This window comes from Ascaphus truei, chromosome 13 (genome assembly GCF_040206685.1).
Source record: "Ascaphus truei isolate aAscTru1 chromosome 13, aAscTru1.hap1, whole genome shotgun sequence".
In the NCBI taxonomy this organism is placed as follows: domain Eukaryota; kingdom Metazoa; phylum Chordata; class Amphibia; order Anura; family Ascaphidae; genus Ascaphus; species Ascaphus truei.
This window is the reverse complement of record NC_134495.1, coordinates 19,538,081-19,555,772: the sequence shown is the minus strand read 5'-3', so window position 1 is coordinate 19,555,772 and position 17,692 is coordinate 19,538,081. Positions and strand designations below refer to the sequence as shown.

At 45.4% G+C, this 17,692-nt stretch overlaps 1 protein-coding gene across 3 annotated transcripts in view; it reads left to right on the top strand.

The window, feature by feature from the left end:
* Positions 1-1,091: 1,091 nt before the first annotated feature.
* The window catches only part of MYO1H (myosin IH), a 52,148-nt gene continuing 35,547 nt past the window's right edge, over positions 1,092-17,692 (top strand). Inside the window, exons 1-3 of one of the 3 annotated variants that reach the window (XR_012787766.1) lie at positions 1,092-1,640; positions 15,457-15,615; positions 17,387-17,502. Coding sequence is in view for 1 of the 3 variants with exons in the window: in XM_075568778.1 (XP_075424893.1) it covers positions 1,629-1,640; positions 15,454-15,615; positions 17,387-17,502 (290 nt within the window). In the remaining 2 variants the exon portion in view is untranslated. Of the gene's footprint in view, positions 1,641-15,453; positions 15,616-17,386; positions 17,503-17,692 lie in introns of all 3 variants that reach the window. The other 2 variants (XR_012787765.1, XM_075568778.1) reach the window with 2 other exon arrangements.

Genomic DNA, 17,692 nt, shown 5'->3' with positions numbered 1-17,692 from the left:
TACCGGTATTACCTCTCTGGGCGTGTATGTGTATACCGGTATTACCTCTCTGGGCGTGTATGTGTATATCGGTATTACCTCTCTGGGCGTGTATGTGTATATCGGTATTACCTCTCTGGGCGTGTATGTGTATATCGGTATTACCTCTCTGAGCGTGTATGTGTATACCGGTATTACCTCTCTGGGCGTGTATGTGTATACCGGTATTACCTCTCTGGGCGTGTATGTGTATACCGGTATTACCTCTCTGGGCGTGTATGTGTATACCGGTATTACCTCTCTGGGCGTGTATGTGTATACCGGTATTACCTCTCTGGGCGTGTATGTGTATATCGGTATTACCTCTCTGGGCGTGTATGTGTATACCGGTATTACCTCTCTGGACATGTATGTGTATCCCTGGTATTACCTCTCTGGACGTGTGTGTATACCGGTATTACCTCTCTGGGCGTGTATGTGTATACCGGTATTACCTCTCTGGGTGTGTATGTGTATACCGGTATTACCTCTCTGGGTGTGTATGTGTATACCGGTATTACCTCTCTGAGCGTGTATGTGTATACCGGTATTACCTCTCTGGGCGTGTGTGTGTATACCGGTATTACCTCTCTGGGCGTGTATGTGTATACCGGTATTACCTCTCTGGGCGTGTATGTGTATACCGGTATTACCTCTCTGGGCGTGTATGTATATACCGGTTTTACCTCCCTGGACATAGTGACCGGTATTACCTCTCTGGACATAGTGACCTGACCGGCTTGAAGGGCCGCGGGATTTCCCTAAGCAGGGAGAGAGCAGGGCTGTTGCTAGGGGGCTGAGCAGCTTGCTCCATCCTGATTGACTGCTGCTGGGTCAAGAGGAGGTGTCATGAGCCTCAGGGTGGGGCTAAGGAGAGGAGGAAACAGCATGGATCTGAGCGAGACGTGTGTGTGTGTGTCTCGAGCGTGTTTGTGTGCCGTGACCACGTCGCACATTTCACCCTTGTGTCCAGTATTTTTGGAGAAACCGCCTGGCAACCCTACAACCTGAGAGTTCGTAGATTCAAGTATAGTGCATAGAACTTTCTGTCCACTTGAAGAAGAGACCTGTGAGGTTTGGAAAAATGGACAGCATCCTTTCATCTATCAAAAACTCTCATGCCGGTCCCAAGAAAGGAGCTTGAATAAATTAAAATAAATATGTGTTACATTTCACACAGAATCGCCAAAGAGATGTTGAGCAGCTGTTGAGATAAACACAATTTTTAGACTTTGGAAACGACCTCCTTGATGCATACTTCACTTCATGTGACAAACCTGCGTTTTTTTCTCTCTCTCTCCCTCTCCTCCCATTCGAAAGTAATTACTCTGTAATGAAACAGGTATAATGAAGGCTCAAGAGTGGCTGAAACTCAATCAGGAAGAAGGTAGAGTTACCCCTTCTTATCTGCTTGGCAGCCAGGATACTTACGTAGCGGTGTGTATCGACGGGACCGAGCCACGCTCCGAGAGTGTGAATTATTAAGGGCCTTCAGTTAGAAAGAGAAGGCAGAAATTCAGACCAATGCAACAGTGGATGCTAGACAAGCGCCAGGCACGGTCTAAAGAGCTCTTCTGGGGCAGGAGAGTCATCGTTTCGCGGCTTTAAAGATGGACGCACAGGTATTGTTAATTTATAGGTATAGAGCACCGGATAAGGGTAATTGTAACCGTTATTTCTATACACCACCCTATACGCTGGTTTCATGCTCACTTATGTAGCATAGCAGGAACTGTGCCTATTGTGGACGCCCCGTACATCTTTACACCAGCTCTGCCTAATGTAGCAATTTCTGACCGTGTATGAGACAAGGAGCGATCGACTGCCTGTTTCCTATTGGTTGAACCTCAGAACCTTCAGCAAACGACAGCACCTTAATGATCAATGGCTGATTTAATAACTGATCTGCGGGTTTTAGGGAATGTATTAATGCATATCGAAATACATCCAAATAAATCCAGAAATACGATGTTTTATTAGAAGAATTATATTTGCATATAATAACCTGCATATTTTTTTTGGGGGGGGGGGGTGAGGGGAGGGGGGCTTTTTAGGGTGCTCACTTGTTTGTATCCCACATATACAGAGGAACACAAGTTTATTGTACCTATTTACACGTGCCTAAAGTTGGAGGGTTTGTGGTTTTGATAACAGAAACATACAATGTAAAATTCATAGGACAGTTACAAGACAGGGAGAGACCGTAACACCTGCAGTACACACAGGCAAACCGCTAATCTGTACCAAAAGAGCATTTTATGGATTTTAAATCTAATTCCCGGTCAGTGTTAGAATAGAATGGGCTGTTGAATCTGCCATCTCGGTTTATACACCTCTTGCTGGTTCTTGTCAATGTTATTTTTCCAAAATAGTCATCTTATTGCTAATATTTGGAGTCAGGAAGGAATTTATTTTCCCCTTATGAGATATCATTGCATGATATGTCACTGGGGTTTTTTATTTGCCTTCCTCTGGATCAATATACTGTAAGTACAAATATAGGATAAGTATCTGTTGTCTAAATTTTGCACAGGTTGAACTTGATGGACGTATGTCTTTTTTCAACCTCATCTACTACTGTATGTCAGGGGTGCGCAAAGTTTTGACTCTGTGCCCCCCATGCCTGCTCCCCTCCCGGATCGCGCCCCCCTCCCTCCTGCTCGGCTCCGGCGTCAACGTCACTGACCCCGCGGCATCATTTGACGCTGGTTACCATGGCGACACGTCGTCGAAGATCATGTAGGAGAAGCTGCAGAGGCCTCCGACACTTGTCTTGGAGGAGAGAGCGCGGGACCTCTGTAGCACGCCCCCCCCCCACTTTGCGCACCCCAGTATTATGTAACTATGTAACCATGTATGCTTCCATTTGCTGCTCGGCAAAGCAGTTAAAATGGCTCCTGTCGCCCGCAATAAAAGGAACAATGCGGTTACTTTTTATATCGTATTGTGTCGAGTTTAAAGAAAAACGTTATATTCTTTGCAGAGCTACTTAGCATTCTGTTTTTACTAATTGTTTCCGAAGGGACTGCTCATTGTACATAAGAGTTCCTTATCTAATGCTATTTTTGAATTGTGGAAGTACTAAACTTTTCTCTAGGAAACCCTTGTTTGTTAGTTTTTTCTCCACTACAATTTTTTTTTTTTAAATAAAAACCCTCTTTCACTTTTCCCAAGGTGGGAAATCTCCCCTAACGCCAGTTCTGAAATAGTGGCAGCGGATTGATTCATTCTGGCGCCCGAGAGGGTGTTCTTTTAATAATATTTTTCACCTGTCTCTTTGCATTAAAGTTGGCAGACGAGAGGTTGAGCGGAGAAGTGGGAGCTTAAAGGAGGGAAGAGAGAGAGGGAAAGAGAGAGAGAGGGAAAGAGAGAGAGGGAAAGAGAGAGAGAGGGAAAGAGAGAGAGGGGGAAAGAGAGAGAGGGGGAAAGAGAGAGAGGGAAAGAGAGAGAGGGAAAGAGAGAGAGAGGGAAAGAGAGGGGGAAAGAGAGAGGGGGGAAAGAGAGAGAGAGGGAAAGAGAGAAAGGGAAAGAAAGAGAGGGGGGAAAGAGAGAGAGGGGGAAAGAGAGAGAGAGGGAGAAAGAGAGAGAGAGGGAAAGAGAGAAAGGGAAAGAGAGAGCGAAAGAGAGAGAGGGAAAGAGAGGGGGAAAGAGAGAGAGGGGGAAAGAGAGAGAGGGGGAAAGAGAGAGGGGGGGAAGAGAGAGAGGTAGAGAGAGGGAAAGAGAGAGAGGGAAAGAGAGAGAGAGAGAGAGAAAGAGAGAGCGAGGGAAAGAGAGAGAGAGAGAGAGAGAGGGAAAGAGAGAGCGAGGGAGAGAGAGGGAAAGAGAGAGAGGGAAAGAGAGAGAGAGGGGGTGAGAGGGAGAGAGAGGGAGAGGAGGTAAAACCAATGGCAGATGGAATAGCAAATTATAACTGGTCCCATTTATTGAACTGTCTCTCTCCGCTTGTGTCTTTACCACAACAGCAAAGGATCTCTCCCAACAATTCCTTATTGTTCTCACCATCTTTAAATGAGTGTCAGAGCACGCAGGGGGGCTTTGACCGTTAACTGCACAATTTAGACAGCCCCCCTTGTGAAGGGCGGGCCCCTCCTCCTTGGACTTTCTCAGCTTAGGCGGAGAGAGAGGGAGAGCCCGAGAGCGAGAGAGAAAGAGAGTCAGCCTTGATCCCGCAATAAATGGGCTTACCTAAAGTCTTTGTCCGCCGACTGCCCAGTGTGAAATCCGCAGCGACACTAAATGTTTTCTAATGAATAATTACTGAAAGGAAATTCGGCAATATATGTGTAATGGATTGTACGGCGTTAAAGCGTTTTTAGATGGCGTACAAAAAAAATGTTATCCGTCACAAGCATGGTAATTGTTCATGGGAGCCTTTGTAATGGAGAGGGGAGGTGGGGAGAAGCGGATCTGATGGTTTCACATTCCAAAACAAGAATCAAAGGGGCGCCTTTGGCATGAAAATAGGGTTTTCACGAGGGGCATCCATGAAACCCGTCCCGTATCGAACAAAACAAAACAAAAAAACACATTTTGGGGTTTGAATGTTGAATGCTTTCCCTCCTTTTCCAGTCGAGTCCCATTTAACAACACACATAGGAATTGTTGGAGGAAAGCGCTTAGCCATGTAACACCAGCTGTATGTATGCATGTTTTTAATAGCGCCGATCGGGTAACCAGCGCTTTGCCATTTTTGATTCTCTTGTACATCACAACAACAATAGAGTTGATTCAGTAATTTAGAGGCGATAAAGTGCATCAAGACACAAATGTAACATTGGGGGGAAAAGACGCCCCCTGTTCCGGAGAGCTGACAATCTAGTCGGCATGCGAGAGGAGACTAGCAGAAACGGTAGGGGGTGAATAGGGGCGGGCGTTGGTTGTGATCACCATTTCTACATGTTTTATGATCTAAGATACGTCGAGTAAAAGTGCTCAGCGACTGATAACACTAAATATACAGCGCGCGCACATCGCTTCTGTAACGGGCCGCTTATAAAGTCAGAAAGGTAATACCACGCAGAACTCCCCATTGCCCCAATGTCGGCGCAAAGGGAGACGGCGGATCTTGAACCCCTCGGCTGCCAGAAGGGTCAGCAACTGGCCAGGCAGTGAAAAAGTTAATGCAGTCTTGTCCAGTTGATGGGTTCATTTGAAACGGAGGGGGGAAGGAAAAACGGAGGAGGGATTGGATCCGCCCCGCAGGGCTGAAGAATTAACGGAGCACTAAGGACTGGCTTGGGTTCCCGGTCCCGCCTTGTATTGTGTATTTAGGCACCAGGCTGTGTTTTAAGGCGAACAGGAATTCACAGTAGCAGCCCAACGGAAACAGTGTCCCAGTCTGTGCACACCGCGGTTATGTATTGTGGCATGTGCAGAGAAGAGGGCAAGCATGATGTTTGGGGGGGGAGGCTGCAAACCTCCCTGCGTCAGGTGCACCATGTATGGAGCGGGCTGCGTGATCGGTGCTATTAAATACTTTTATTAGCAAACTTGTCATCTGTTTTTAGGGTTGTAATGTTGCAAATATAGCGGAGAGAACAAATGAACGACACCACATTACAATGCAAATATATCGTATGGTTTGACATACGGTGGTGTGAAAAAGAAAGTACACCCTCTTTGAATTCCATGGTTTTACATATCAGGACATAATAACAATCATCTGTTCCTTAGCAGGTCTTAAAATTAGGTAAATACAACCTCAGATGAACAACAACACATGACATATTACACCGTGTCATGATTTATTTAACAAAAATAATGCCAAAATGGAGAAGCCATGTGTGAAACACTAAGTATACCTTATGATTCAATAGCTTGTAGAACCACCTTCAGCAGCAATAACTTGAAGTAATCGTTTTCTGTATAACTTTATCAGTCTCTCACATCGTTGTGGAGGAATTTTGGCCCACTCTTCTTTACAACGTTGCTTCAGTTCATTGAGGTTTGTGGGCATTTGTTTATGCACAGCTCTCTTAAGGTCCAGCCACAGCATGTCAATCGGGTTGAGATCTGGACTTTGACTGGGCCATTGCAACACCTTGATTCTTTTCTTTTTCAGCCATTCTGTTGTAGATTTGCTGGTGTGCTTGGGATCATTGTCCTGTTGCATGACCCAATTTCGGCCAAGCTTTAGCTGTCGGACAGATGGCCTCACATTTGACTCTAGAATACTTTGGTAAACAAAGGAGTTCATGGTCGACTCAATGACTGCAAGGTTCCCAGGTCCTGTGGCTGTAAAACAAGCCCAAATCATCACCCCTCCACCACCGTGCTTTACAGTTGGTATGAGGTGTTTGTGCTGATATGCCGTGTTTGGTTTTGCCAAACGTGGCGCTGTGCCTTTCAGGCCAAATATCTCCACTTTGGTCTCATCTGTCCAAAGGACATTGTTCCAGAAGTCTTGTGATTTGTTCAGATGCAACTTTGCTAACCTAAGCCGTGCTGCCATGTTCTTTTTAGAGAGAAGAGGCTTTCTCCTGGCAACCCTTCCAAACAACCCATACTTGTTCAGTCTTTTTCTAATTGTACTGTCATGAGCTTTAACATTTAACATGCTAAATAAGGCCTGTAGAGTCTGACATGTAACTCTTGTTTTTTTTGCAATTTCTCTGAGCATTGCACGGTCTGACATTGGGGTGAATTTGCTGGGAAGTCCACTCCTGGGAAGATTGGCAACTGTCTTGAATGTTTTCCACTTTTGAATAATCTTTCTCACTGTAGAATGATGGACTTTAAATTGTTTGGAAATGGCCTTATAACCCTTCCCAGAGTGATGGACAGAAACAATTGTTTTCTCTAAGATCACTGCTGATGTCTTTCCTCCTTGGCATTGTGTTAACACACACCTGAATTCTCCAGACCAGCAAAATGCTAAAACTTCGGCTTTTATAGAGGTAATCACACTTGCTGATGATCAATTAATCAAGGGCATTTGATTAGCAGCACCTGCCTGCTACTTAGCATCTTAATTCCTATGGAAGCAGTAAGGGTGTACTTAGTGTTTCACACATGGCTTCTCCATTTTGGCTTTATTTTTGGTAAATAAATCATGACACGGTGTAATATGTCATGTGTTGTTGTTCATCTGAGGTTGTATTTACCTAATTTTAAGACCTGCTAAGGAACAGATGATTGTTATTATGTCCTGATATGTAAAACCATAGAATTCAACGAGGATGTACTTTCTTTTCACACCACTGTAGAAGTGTTCATTGGCCATTTTCCTTTCTGCTGTGAAACCTCAGACACTATCTATTACACAGAGGAGTAATCTATTACACAGAGGAGTAATCTATAACATATAGGAGTAATCTGTTACACAGACGAGTAATCTGTAACACAGAGGAGTAATCTGTTACACAGACAAGTAATCTGTAACACAGAGGAGTAATCTGGAACAGAGACGAGTAATCTATAACACACACGAGTAATCAATTACACAGACGAGTAATCTATAACATATAGGTGTAATCTATAACATATAGGTGTAATCTATAACATATAGGTGTAATCTATAACACAGACGAGTAATCTGTAACATATAGGTGTGATCTATAACACAGACAAGTAATCTGTAACATATAGGTGTAATCTATAACATATAGGTGTAATCTATAACACAGACGAGTAATCTGTAACATATAGGTGTAATCTATAACACAGACGAGTAATCTGTAACACCGAGGAGTCATCTATTACACAGACGAGTAATTTATAACACAGAGGAGTCATCTGGAACAGAGAGGAATGATCTGTAACACAGAGGAGTAATCTATAACAGACGAGTAATCTATAACACAGACGAGTAATCAATTACACAGACGTGTAATCTATAACATATAGGTGTAATCTATAACATATAGGTGTAATCTATAATATATAGGTGTAATCTATAACACAGACGAGTAATCTGTAACATATAGGTGTGATCTATAACACAGACGAGTAATCTGTAACATAGGTGTGATCTATAACACAGACGAGTAATCTGTAACATAGGTGTGATCTATAACACAGACGAGTAATTTGTAACATATAGGTGTAATCTATAACACAGACGAGTAATCTGTAACATATAGGTGTAATCTATAACACAGACGAGTAATCTGTAACATATAGCTGTGATCTATAACACAGACGAGTAATCTGTAACACAGAGGAGTCATCTATTGCATTTATTTCAAGCAGAATTGCATTGATTCCATACAATTTCGAGCACTGTAGCAAAATTATAAATAGGGATTCCGGTTTTAACCGAAAAACACTGAAAACACCAGCGTCTGATCATTGTGCACTTTTGGTTACAAACCGATACACACCGGAAATGAAGCCTCCTTTCCTAGTAAATTCCCCCTGTTGTGGCAGCCCGTCCCCAGGTAGGAGCCCAAGGTAGGAGCCCACAGGTAGGAGACCACAGGTAGAAGCCCAAGGCAGGACACCACAGGCAGGAGCCCACAGGCAGAAGACCACAGGCAGGAGACCACAGGTAGAAGCCCAAGGCAGGAGACCACAGGTAGGAGCCCACAGGTAGGAGCCCACAGGTAGGAGCCCACAGGTAGGAGCCCAGGGCCTCACGGGGGAGAATGGAAACTAGAAAAAGGTAAAGAACAAATTCAAATACGTGTCAATTTTGTTTAATTATTAACGCTTTTAAACATATATATATATATATATGTATATATACAATCAAAAACGAATAGACGATACCGTTCTGTGGCTAACTAAATGGTTTAATTTGTGCAAGCTTTCGAGATACACTGATCTCTTCTTCCGGCGGTGTTACAATGGATAAAGCAAGAAAGGGTTTTTACTTAAAAACAGTGCGTCCTGGAATGTATCTGTGACTGAAGCCAATCTCTCCCCCTGTGCAGTATGAGTTTTATGACTTAAGGTATTAAATGGTCCCTGAATGTTAGTGATGTAAGAGTATGGGTGTGTATGTGTGTAAATATAAATTTATAAAGCACCCACAGTGTATACAGCGTTTACAAAAGGTGTGTGTGGAGTGGGAGTGAACACCAATGGTGTGGGTAGGTGTAGAAATGTAGGAGGGTGTTGCATTACTATTAATGTGTGTAGATACTATGTGGTCCCTATTGGTATATAGGGATAGAATTACACTGTACATTTGTATGTGTAAGAGACAGCTGTGTGTACATTCATATAGCGCAGTATGTATAGACATGGCCATTAGCAGTCATGGTAAGAGAGTTTTCTTGTGTCAGGGTAGTGACTCATGAAGCTGCGGTCTCGGTTTAGGCCACCACTATGTGTCCCGAACAGTTGCAGAAATTTGTGTTCATGCAACCGTCTCTCTTTCGGTGTTCCAAGATTACCTTTCAGTAAGGCCACCTTCAGATCGTTCATCTTATGGCCAGAGTCCGAGAAATGTTTGCCGACAGGACTGTCTCTTGTTCAGCGTGTGATGCTGTGGCGATGCAGATTCATTCTCTTGTTTAGCCCCTGCCCCGTCTCACCTATGTAGTAGCAGCCCCCTGGGCATTTCATGCACATGAGGTACACGACATTGCTGGAGGAACAGGTGAACCTTCCTCTGATTGTGTACCCCAGATTCCTGTGTGGTATTTGTATTGTGCCCGCGGTGTGGAGCATTGCGCAGGTTTTGCATCTTGGATCCTGGCATGGTCTTGTCCTGCATTCAGTTGTACTGCTGAATACTTTACTCCTCACCATAATTTTCTTGCGATTATGAGGTTGTCTGTATGAAAATAAGGGTGCTTCAGGGAAGACCTGTTGCAGCCTTGTATCTTCCTGGAGAATGGGTTGTAGTTCCCTGGCGATCTTGCGTAGGGCTCCTAGGTGTGGATTATATGTCACCACCAAAGGTCACCTGTCGCTTGTCTCTTTCTGTCTGTATTCAAGGAGATCACTTCTTGGTATTCTGGTGGCTTTGTGGATTTGCTGGTCTACAATTCTGTGGTTGTATCCACGGTTTATGAAATCCAATCTCAAGGCTGTAATCCGCTGGCCTCTGTCTGCTGTGTCGGAGCATATCCGGTTGTATTGTAGGGCTATATATATCTAAAAAAAAAAAATGAACACAATGTAAAACAACTATATACACTGATTATAGAAAAAAATAAACACTGGAAAACTGTAGCCCCTAATTATAATACAATGTAATAGTGGTGTTTTTGTAAGCTGTGGTTCAACTCTGGGGCCCCCCTGTTTGCTATCCCCGAGATGAACTGCTGCTTTCAGTAAAGAAATGGCGTCTACACTGCCAGCTAGTATTCATTTGCTTAAATAACAGAGGCAAATAGAACATCTCGGGTAAATTGCTTAAAATGTATATTTTCTCCCTGATAAAAGTTCCCTCATCTCGACACACGTTAAGTGAAGATTAAAACATCTTTCTGATTTCCTTCTTAAATCTCCCTGCCAGGAGCACACATGTTTTAGGAGATAGGGAGATAAATGAAAGGAGAGATGGATTTCAAGCGCTCCCTCTTCAGTGGCATATCATTTAACCACAAGTTTAGCACCATGGAAATTAAATTATGCGGAGCTGGAAGCAGAATTTGTCTCCAAGCTTCCACTTTCTCAAATGGGATTAAGTCCAAATCTAGCTCTGTACTGACCTCTGCTGGACATAAGGAATTCTCAGCTGCCCACTGCAGGTGGGATATCATTGTATGTATTACAGATCTATGCAGGGGCGGATTTCCCATAGGGCAAGACCCGCAGGGGTGAGCAAACTTTTTATGCCAAGCCCCCCTTTTCATCCATAACATTTCTTGCCCCCCCCCCCCTGATGTAATCAAAATCACATGAAAAAAACCCTTTATTAAACGGTATACAATGTAAATACAAATGTCTAAATACTTACATATTTCAACAGCTCGCGCTTGCAAAATTAGGCTGCGTCCACACTGCCGCTGAGAGCGGTGACATCGCCAACTCTCCAAGCATGAGCGCAGGGTGTCCTGCATAATTTTGCAAGCACGAGCAGGGGGGGGGGGCGTGGATCGGGGCTATTTTTTGTGTGTGTATGTGCGCATGTGGCTGTGTATGTGGCTGTGTGTGTGGCTGCGTGTGTGCATTGACTGCTGCTGAGCGCGCTTCAAAGTCAATTTTGTTTGTCTCCCCAAGCGCCAAGCTTTGGAGAGCGTACGTGCACAAAGGCAATCCTTTTGGGGGGGCATTCATCCACCTCTTTGCTACCTCCCTTTCCTCTCCCCCCCCCCTTTTTCCCTTCCCCTCCCTTTTTTCCTTCTCCCATTTGCCTTTGTATTCTCCCTGCTCTTTGGCTTGCTGTCCCCAGTGTCATCCACACTCCTACCTACAGTATTATGTATTTTTTCCCGTTTTCAATGTTGTGTTTTCAGTTTTTTTACATTATTTCTGTATATTCATAGTATGATTGATACAGTGGCAGCCGACCCTTTCACTCGCAGAGGATCGCAGCGAAGCAGGTTGCCAGCAGAGGAGAGCAGGAACACAGCGCTACTGCAGGGCAGACACCGGAAGGAGTGGCGTTTAACATCACAGTGCTGGGGCGTGCTCCTCCCCCGTACCTCCGAAGCCCCCGCGCGTGCGCACACACCCTCACGTGGCTGCCACCTGCACTATCCTGTTCAGCCGGCCGCGCACATCTTCTTGGTCGCCCGCGCACATCTTCTTGGTCGCCCGCGCACATCTTCTTGGTCGCCCGTGCACAGCTATTTCGCCCTCCCGCGCACAGTGTTTGCCGGCCTGTGCACACCCGGTTTTGCCACACACCGCATGCGCCCCCCCTAAATAATCTTGCGCCCCCCAGTTTGCGCACCGCTGCATTCAATCACAACACACACACACAATCACAACAAAGACAGCACACATACTCAATCACAACACACACACAGACAACACACACTCAATCACAACCAACACAGACACAACACACAATCACAACACACACAATCAATCACAACATACACACAGACAACACACACAATCACAACCAACAGACACAACACACACACTTAATCACAACACACACACACTCAATCACAACACACACACACTCAATCATAACCAACACAGACAACACACACACTCAATCACAACACACACTCAATCACAACAGACACCCACAATCACAAAATACATCCACACTCAATCACAACACCAACACACAACACACACTGAATCACAACCAACACAGACACAACACACCACACACTCAATCACAACACACACACACAATCACAACACACACGCACACACTCCATCACAACCAACACAGACACAACACACACACTCAATCACAACACACATCCACACACATACTCAATCACAACACACACACACATCACAACACACACACAATCACAACACACACCCACACACTCAATCACAACACCCACAACCAACACAGACATAAAACACACTCAATCACAACACACACAACACAGTCACGCTTTCACCTGGGGGGGAAGTACTAAACATGCTGGTCCCCTGTGTGCAGCTGAAAACACAGAGCAGGGAAGTCCCCGCCCCCGCAGCACCGCTGGCCTAGAGCACTGGTGCGCAAACCTTTCAGCGCCCCCCTGCCTGCTCTCCTCCCCCCCCCCCCGTGCCTCCCTGCCTGCTTTCCCTACCCCCCCCCCCTCTCGCACCCCCTGACTGCTCTCCTCCCTGGGTCATGTGACGTCATGTTGCCACGGCGATGCATCGCCCATGCCAAGGTAAGGGAAGTTGTAGAGGCCTCACGCGATCCCCCTGCATTTAATTCAAATGCCTCGAGGAAGAGCACAGGGGGCCTCTGTAACTGCCGCGCCCCTCCCGCCCCCCCCATGAAAATCATGCACCTCGCCGTTTGCACACCCTGGCCTAAGGCGGCAATTTTTTGGGACGGAGGCAATTTGTTTGTGTGAGTGTGTATCTCACCTTTTCCTTAGCAGGCCCCCTCCTGTAGCGTTGTGTCGTCATAGCGACGTCCAATGACACGGCATTGCCATGACAGCGCGGCGTCACATGCCGTCGGGACGTCTGTGGCGTCATGTGATGCCATGACATCGCATGCTGAGGAGGAGGGCTGTCCCCCAGCCGACAGGCGGCAAAAAGCTAAATCCACCACTGGATTATTAGATTGTAAGCTCTTCGGGGCAGGGACTCCATTTCCTAAGTGTCACTTTTACGTCTGAAGCGCTTCTTCCCATTATGTGTTATTTGTATTATTTGTTATTTATATGATTATATCCCGTGTATTACTGCTGTGAAGCGCTATGTACATTCATAGCGCTATATAAATAAAGGTATACATACATACATACTGGATATATGCATGTACAGTGTATCTTTATAAAGCGCCCACAGTGTACAAAAGAGACACAAAAAAAAGTACAGGGAATTATAATACAATAAGTGCAATAAAATAAGACCAGAGATAAAAGTGACAGAGGCGCTCAACGCTGGATCCTTTCAATATAAGGGTATAAGCAATATGCAAATAAAAATATACAGTGTTTTCACACGAAACGCGTGGGAGGCTGTTCACCTCCATTTTTTAGATGGTTCAATAAAGAAGATTTTATTACATCTTTGGGACCCATTCTTGGCTGTGCGCCAGTTTTTTCTCTTGTTTGTCAATAAAAGAAGACAATAGGAAAGGAAATCCCTGCCCCGGAGAGCTCACAATCTAAGATCAATGAGTTCAATTATTATTAGACTTCTAATAATTCTCCTGCTGCAGGAGGCAGAGAGAAACGCCAGCGAGCCTCAACGAGCATTCTCAACTGTAAGTGTATATATACTTACTTGTTTTTAATAATAAATTGTCCATTTATCAATCCGTACCACTCTTCTTTCGTCCGCCGACACCACACCGAGGGGACGTAGGGAGATAGAGGATCAAACCAGATTGCCACGGTTGGCCCAGTATGACGATCGGTCACTCACAAACGGCCATGTGTGTTATCTATTTATTGATTTATTCATTCATCCATATTTCCCAACCAATTTTTTTGGCATCAATTCCTGCTGTCGCTCTGTTTCTGGGGCATACACGGAAGCCACAAAGATACCTGGTGCCATATCAAGAGTGGAAGCCCATCCAGCCACAGAGTTGCCCCGGGCATATGGCGGGTTCCGTTCTAAGGGCCCGCCGTATAGTGAAAATCGCCGGAAAGCCGAACCGGCGATTTTCAGTTGTGCGCATGCGCAAACCAGCATTTTGCCCCCTTGTGCGCATGCGCAAACCGGCATTTTCCCTCTTGTGCCCATGCGCGACCTACGTTCTGCGCGAGGAACCTACGTTCTGCACATGCGCGCCGGCGGCAACAGCCCGTTCTGCGCATGCGCGACCTCTGGGCAAACCTGGCGGCCCCCTTCTCGGTGCCGCCGTATCAGAGGATCGCCGAAAAGCGGGGCCTTGCTGTACACCAGCCACTCACACATGGCCGTGTGAGTGTTATGATCTTAGCTATTTTGACTGTCACCAATTGAACCACTCTCCACCCCCACTCCCAATTCTCTCCCCCCCCCCCCTGCATCTATTGCACTTGTACCTTGGAGTCATTTAAGACACATTAATTTTTACCAACTTTTATTATCTTTTTTCTTTCATTGCGCTCACTGTTATTCCCCTTTTACCTACCACATGAGGATCCAGGGAAGATCCCGTCCCAGTTGACCAGCAGCAAAAGTCTGTGGCCAGTATATTTTCAATACTTTTGGTCTTTACCTTTTGTTCATTCTATGCTTCTACTTCTCTAAATTAGAGCGGATCTAACATTCCTCGCATATATGTTATATGATATAGGGAGCGCCCCAGACACTCTTGTTCGGCAGTGTTAGGGCCTACAGATGGGCCATACCATGAAGTGGTTGTTGTAGGCTTATAATACTTTGGCCAAAGAATTGAATGAAGTGACCCTTGCTTCTGAGAAGATATACAGATAAGTATTTAACTATAAATAAAGACATTCAATTCAACTATATAATATGTCAAGTTAGATATAACACTGGGCCTTTTTGCCTTTTGTTTTACACGTGATTAGCAGCTTTCTTACACTTAGGCCGAGGCTATGCTAGGCGCGCGCACGTAACATGCGCCTGCAGCATAGACGATTTGTGGCTCTGGGGGAGACGCGATTGGGAGACGTGGAGGGGGCGTGGCCGTGACGTCACAGAGCTGGTTCGCCCTCATTGGCGGAAGTGCTCACGTGACTCAGCCAGTGCATAACAAAATCAAATATTTTGATGCTTTAAAAATCGGCCGCGCCGTTGCTCTCACGCAACGCGCGCTCTATGGCCGTCCTCATTGAGGCACGGTCTTTTGTTCGTGCCGCGCACACCCACGCGCTAAGCATGGACGAGGCCTTAGCGTCAACACAAGGGACAAAACTCTTGTGATGAGTCAACTGGCAGTGGAATGGAATTCATGTTAACTTCTGGAGTCACTCAACCTGTCCTTCTTTCTCTGTCCAGCAGGGGGGCGCAAAGGAGAACGGGACGGCAATGAACATGGAGGGGTCGCTTTCCGCACGGGACAAGGTTGGGGTACAGGACTTTGTGCTGCTGGATTCCCACACCAGCGAGGCAGCTTTCATGGACAATCTCCGCAAGCGCTTCCAAGGGCATCTTATCTATGTAAGGCCCACTCTCCTATCTGCGTAACCAGGGGGCAAACCAGCAGACTCGATATAGTGATAATTACATTTTAAGGAATGGGGCTGGAATACTAACTGGAAGTGGATGGATGCTTTATTGTAACCCAGACCCAACATAGTCATATAGAATTTAACGGCAGATAAGAACCACTTAGCCACCTACTCTGCCCATTTCCTATCTGCTGTAAAACGGATCCCTGGGCTTTCTTTTGTATTTAGGACCCTTATGTCTATCCCAAGCAATTCCTGTACTGTATTACCCCTACCACCTCTGCTGGGAGGCTATTCCACGATTCCACCCCCCCCTAAAAATATGATTTTTTTTTTATTGCGGTTCAGATATACATTAATTTTCTTTGCTTGGGGTTTCCAGCATCTTGTGACCTACAAAAACACCACTGCTAGTAACTATCTGATTAGGGCGATCACCTGACCCGTATGAACACGGGGAAACCCATCCAAGGCTAATTTGTCAATGGGAAATATGATTTAAAAAGCCTGAGCCGGGGCTGCTGGGACTATATTTTTTTTGGGGGGGGGATGGGGGGGGGAAGCTGCTTTTGATACCACTCTCAGTACTAGGGTTAGCAGGGGGAGTGAGGGATGTCTTGGGAGACAAAATATGCAATGGAACAACTGCACCTTGGGTACCAAATGAAGTTAGTGTGGGCACTTTAACTCATATTTCTGGCCCTAAAAAAAATGCCATGGTTTAATCTTGCCGGATTTGCCGATTTTGTTGGTTGGTTTTGTTTTTAGACTTCTCAAAAAAATATTTATGGAAACAGCTGAAACAATATTTGGAATTTGGGCAAACTTTCTAAGATGTCAAACTTTTTGCAAAGTTTGCGCGTCACAGGATTGGCCAGAACAAAAAGTAAATAAACCGCAAAACAAGACGAATCTGAGAATGATTGTTTCTTGGGGTTTGGACTCGAACTTAAGAACAATGGACCTTAAAGTCCAGATTTCGAAAACCCGCAAACCTGCCCATCTTTAAAATGAAGTGAACCAGTGCTCACAACTGGGAGGTTCACTGCATGAACTAAATATACTCTAAGGTCGTGATTATTGTGGCCGCGACGGCGCGTGCACGTGCATGCGCGTTGTGAACCACATGCCTCAATCCTATGAGGGCGCCCATAGTGCGCGCGAGCGAGTTTACGCACGATGAGGCGCGACCGCGTTTTGGACAGACAAATTCAAGTCTATCCAAGCGACGGCCGCATGACGACCGTGTCACGTGAAGCGGTTCAGCCAATGGGTGCAAACCGGCTTCGTGACATCACGACCTTTGCCAAGCCTCCCCATTGCCTGAGGCACTCTTTACATGCGCGCAAGCGGCAGGCATGCGCCACGTGCATGCGCGCAGTGACTTTAATCTCTTGCCTTCGTGTAGGTGGGAAAAAATATCAACTCATTGGAAGTTTGAGTGTTTCTGTTGCTTATTGGAACCTTCATTAAGACATACTATTGGAAAAGCAACTAAATGAAGCTGTCTTTAAAACGTTCAGTGCCAGTGAGACAACTCAAAAATGTCAAATAAGGGTCCACACTCGTCCAAAGATGGACAAGGGAAGGTGATTAGTGAGTAGGTGAGGAAAGGGATATATTACCCAACTCATTCACTTTCATCTGGCAGTGAAGGGTTAAGTGTAAAAAATAAAAAACCTCTCAGTGTCATCATTTTAACATAAACGTCCCAAAAAGTTTCTTCCATCAGAATAACGCCTTTGTTCTGTTATCCGCAGACGTACATAGGGACCATGCTTGTGTCTGTGAACCCATACGAGGATCTTGAGCTGTACACCAAGAGGCAGATGGAGCTGTACCAAGGAGTGAACTTCATTGAGCTGCCACCACACATGTAAGAACTTCTCCCAAGGGCGTAGCGAGTATTGTGAAGGTCAGGTCAGCAACCGGAGGCTAGGATACAGACCCAGTTGATAAATATCTTCCAGAAACTTAGTCGAGAGTTATAATGGTACAGAGAAGATAAGCACTTAGCTTTAAAACACCTTATGACAACTTACGGCTGGTTCACTTGAATGGACTGC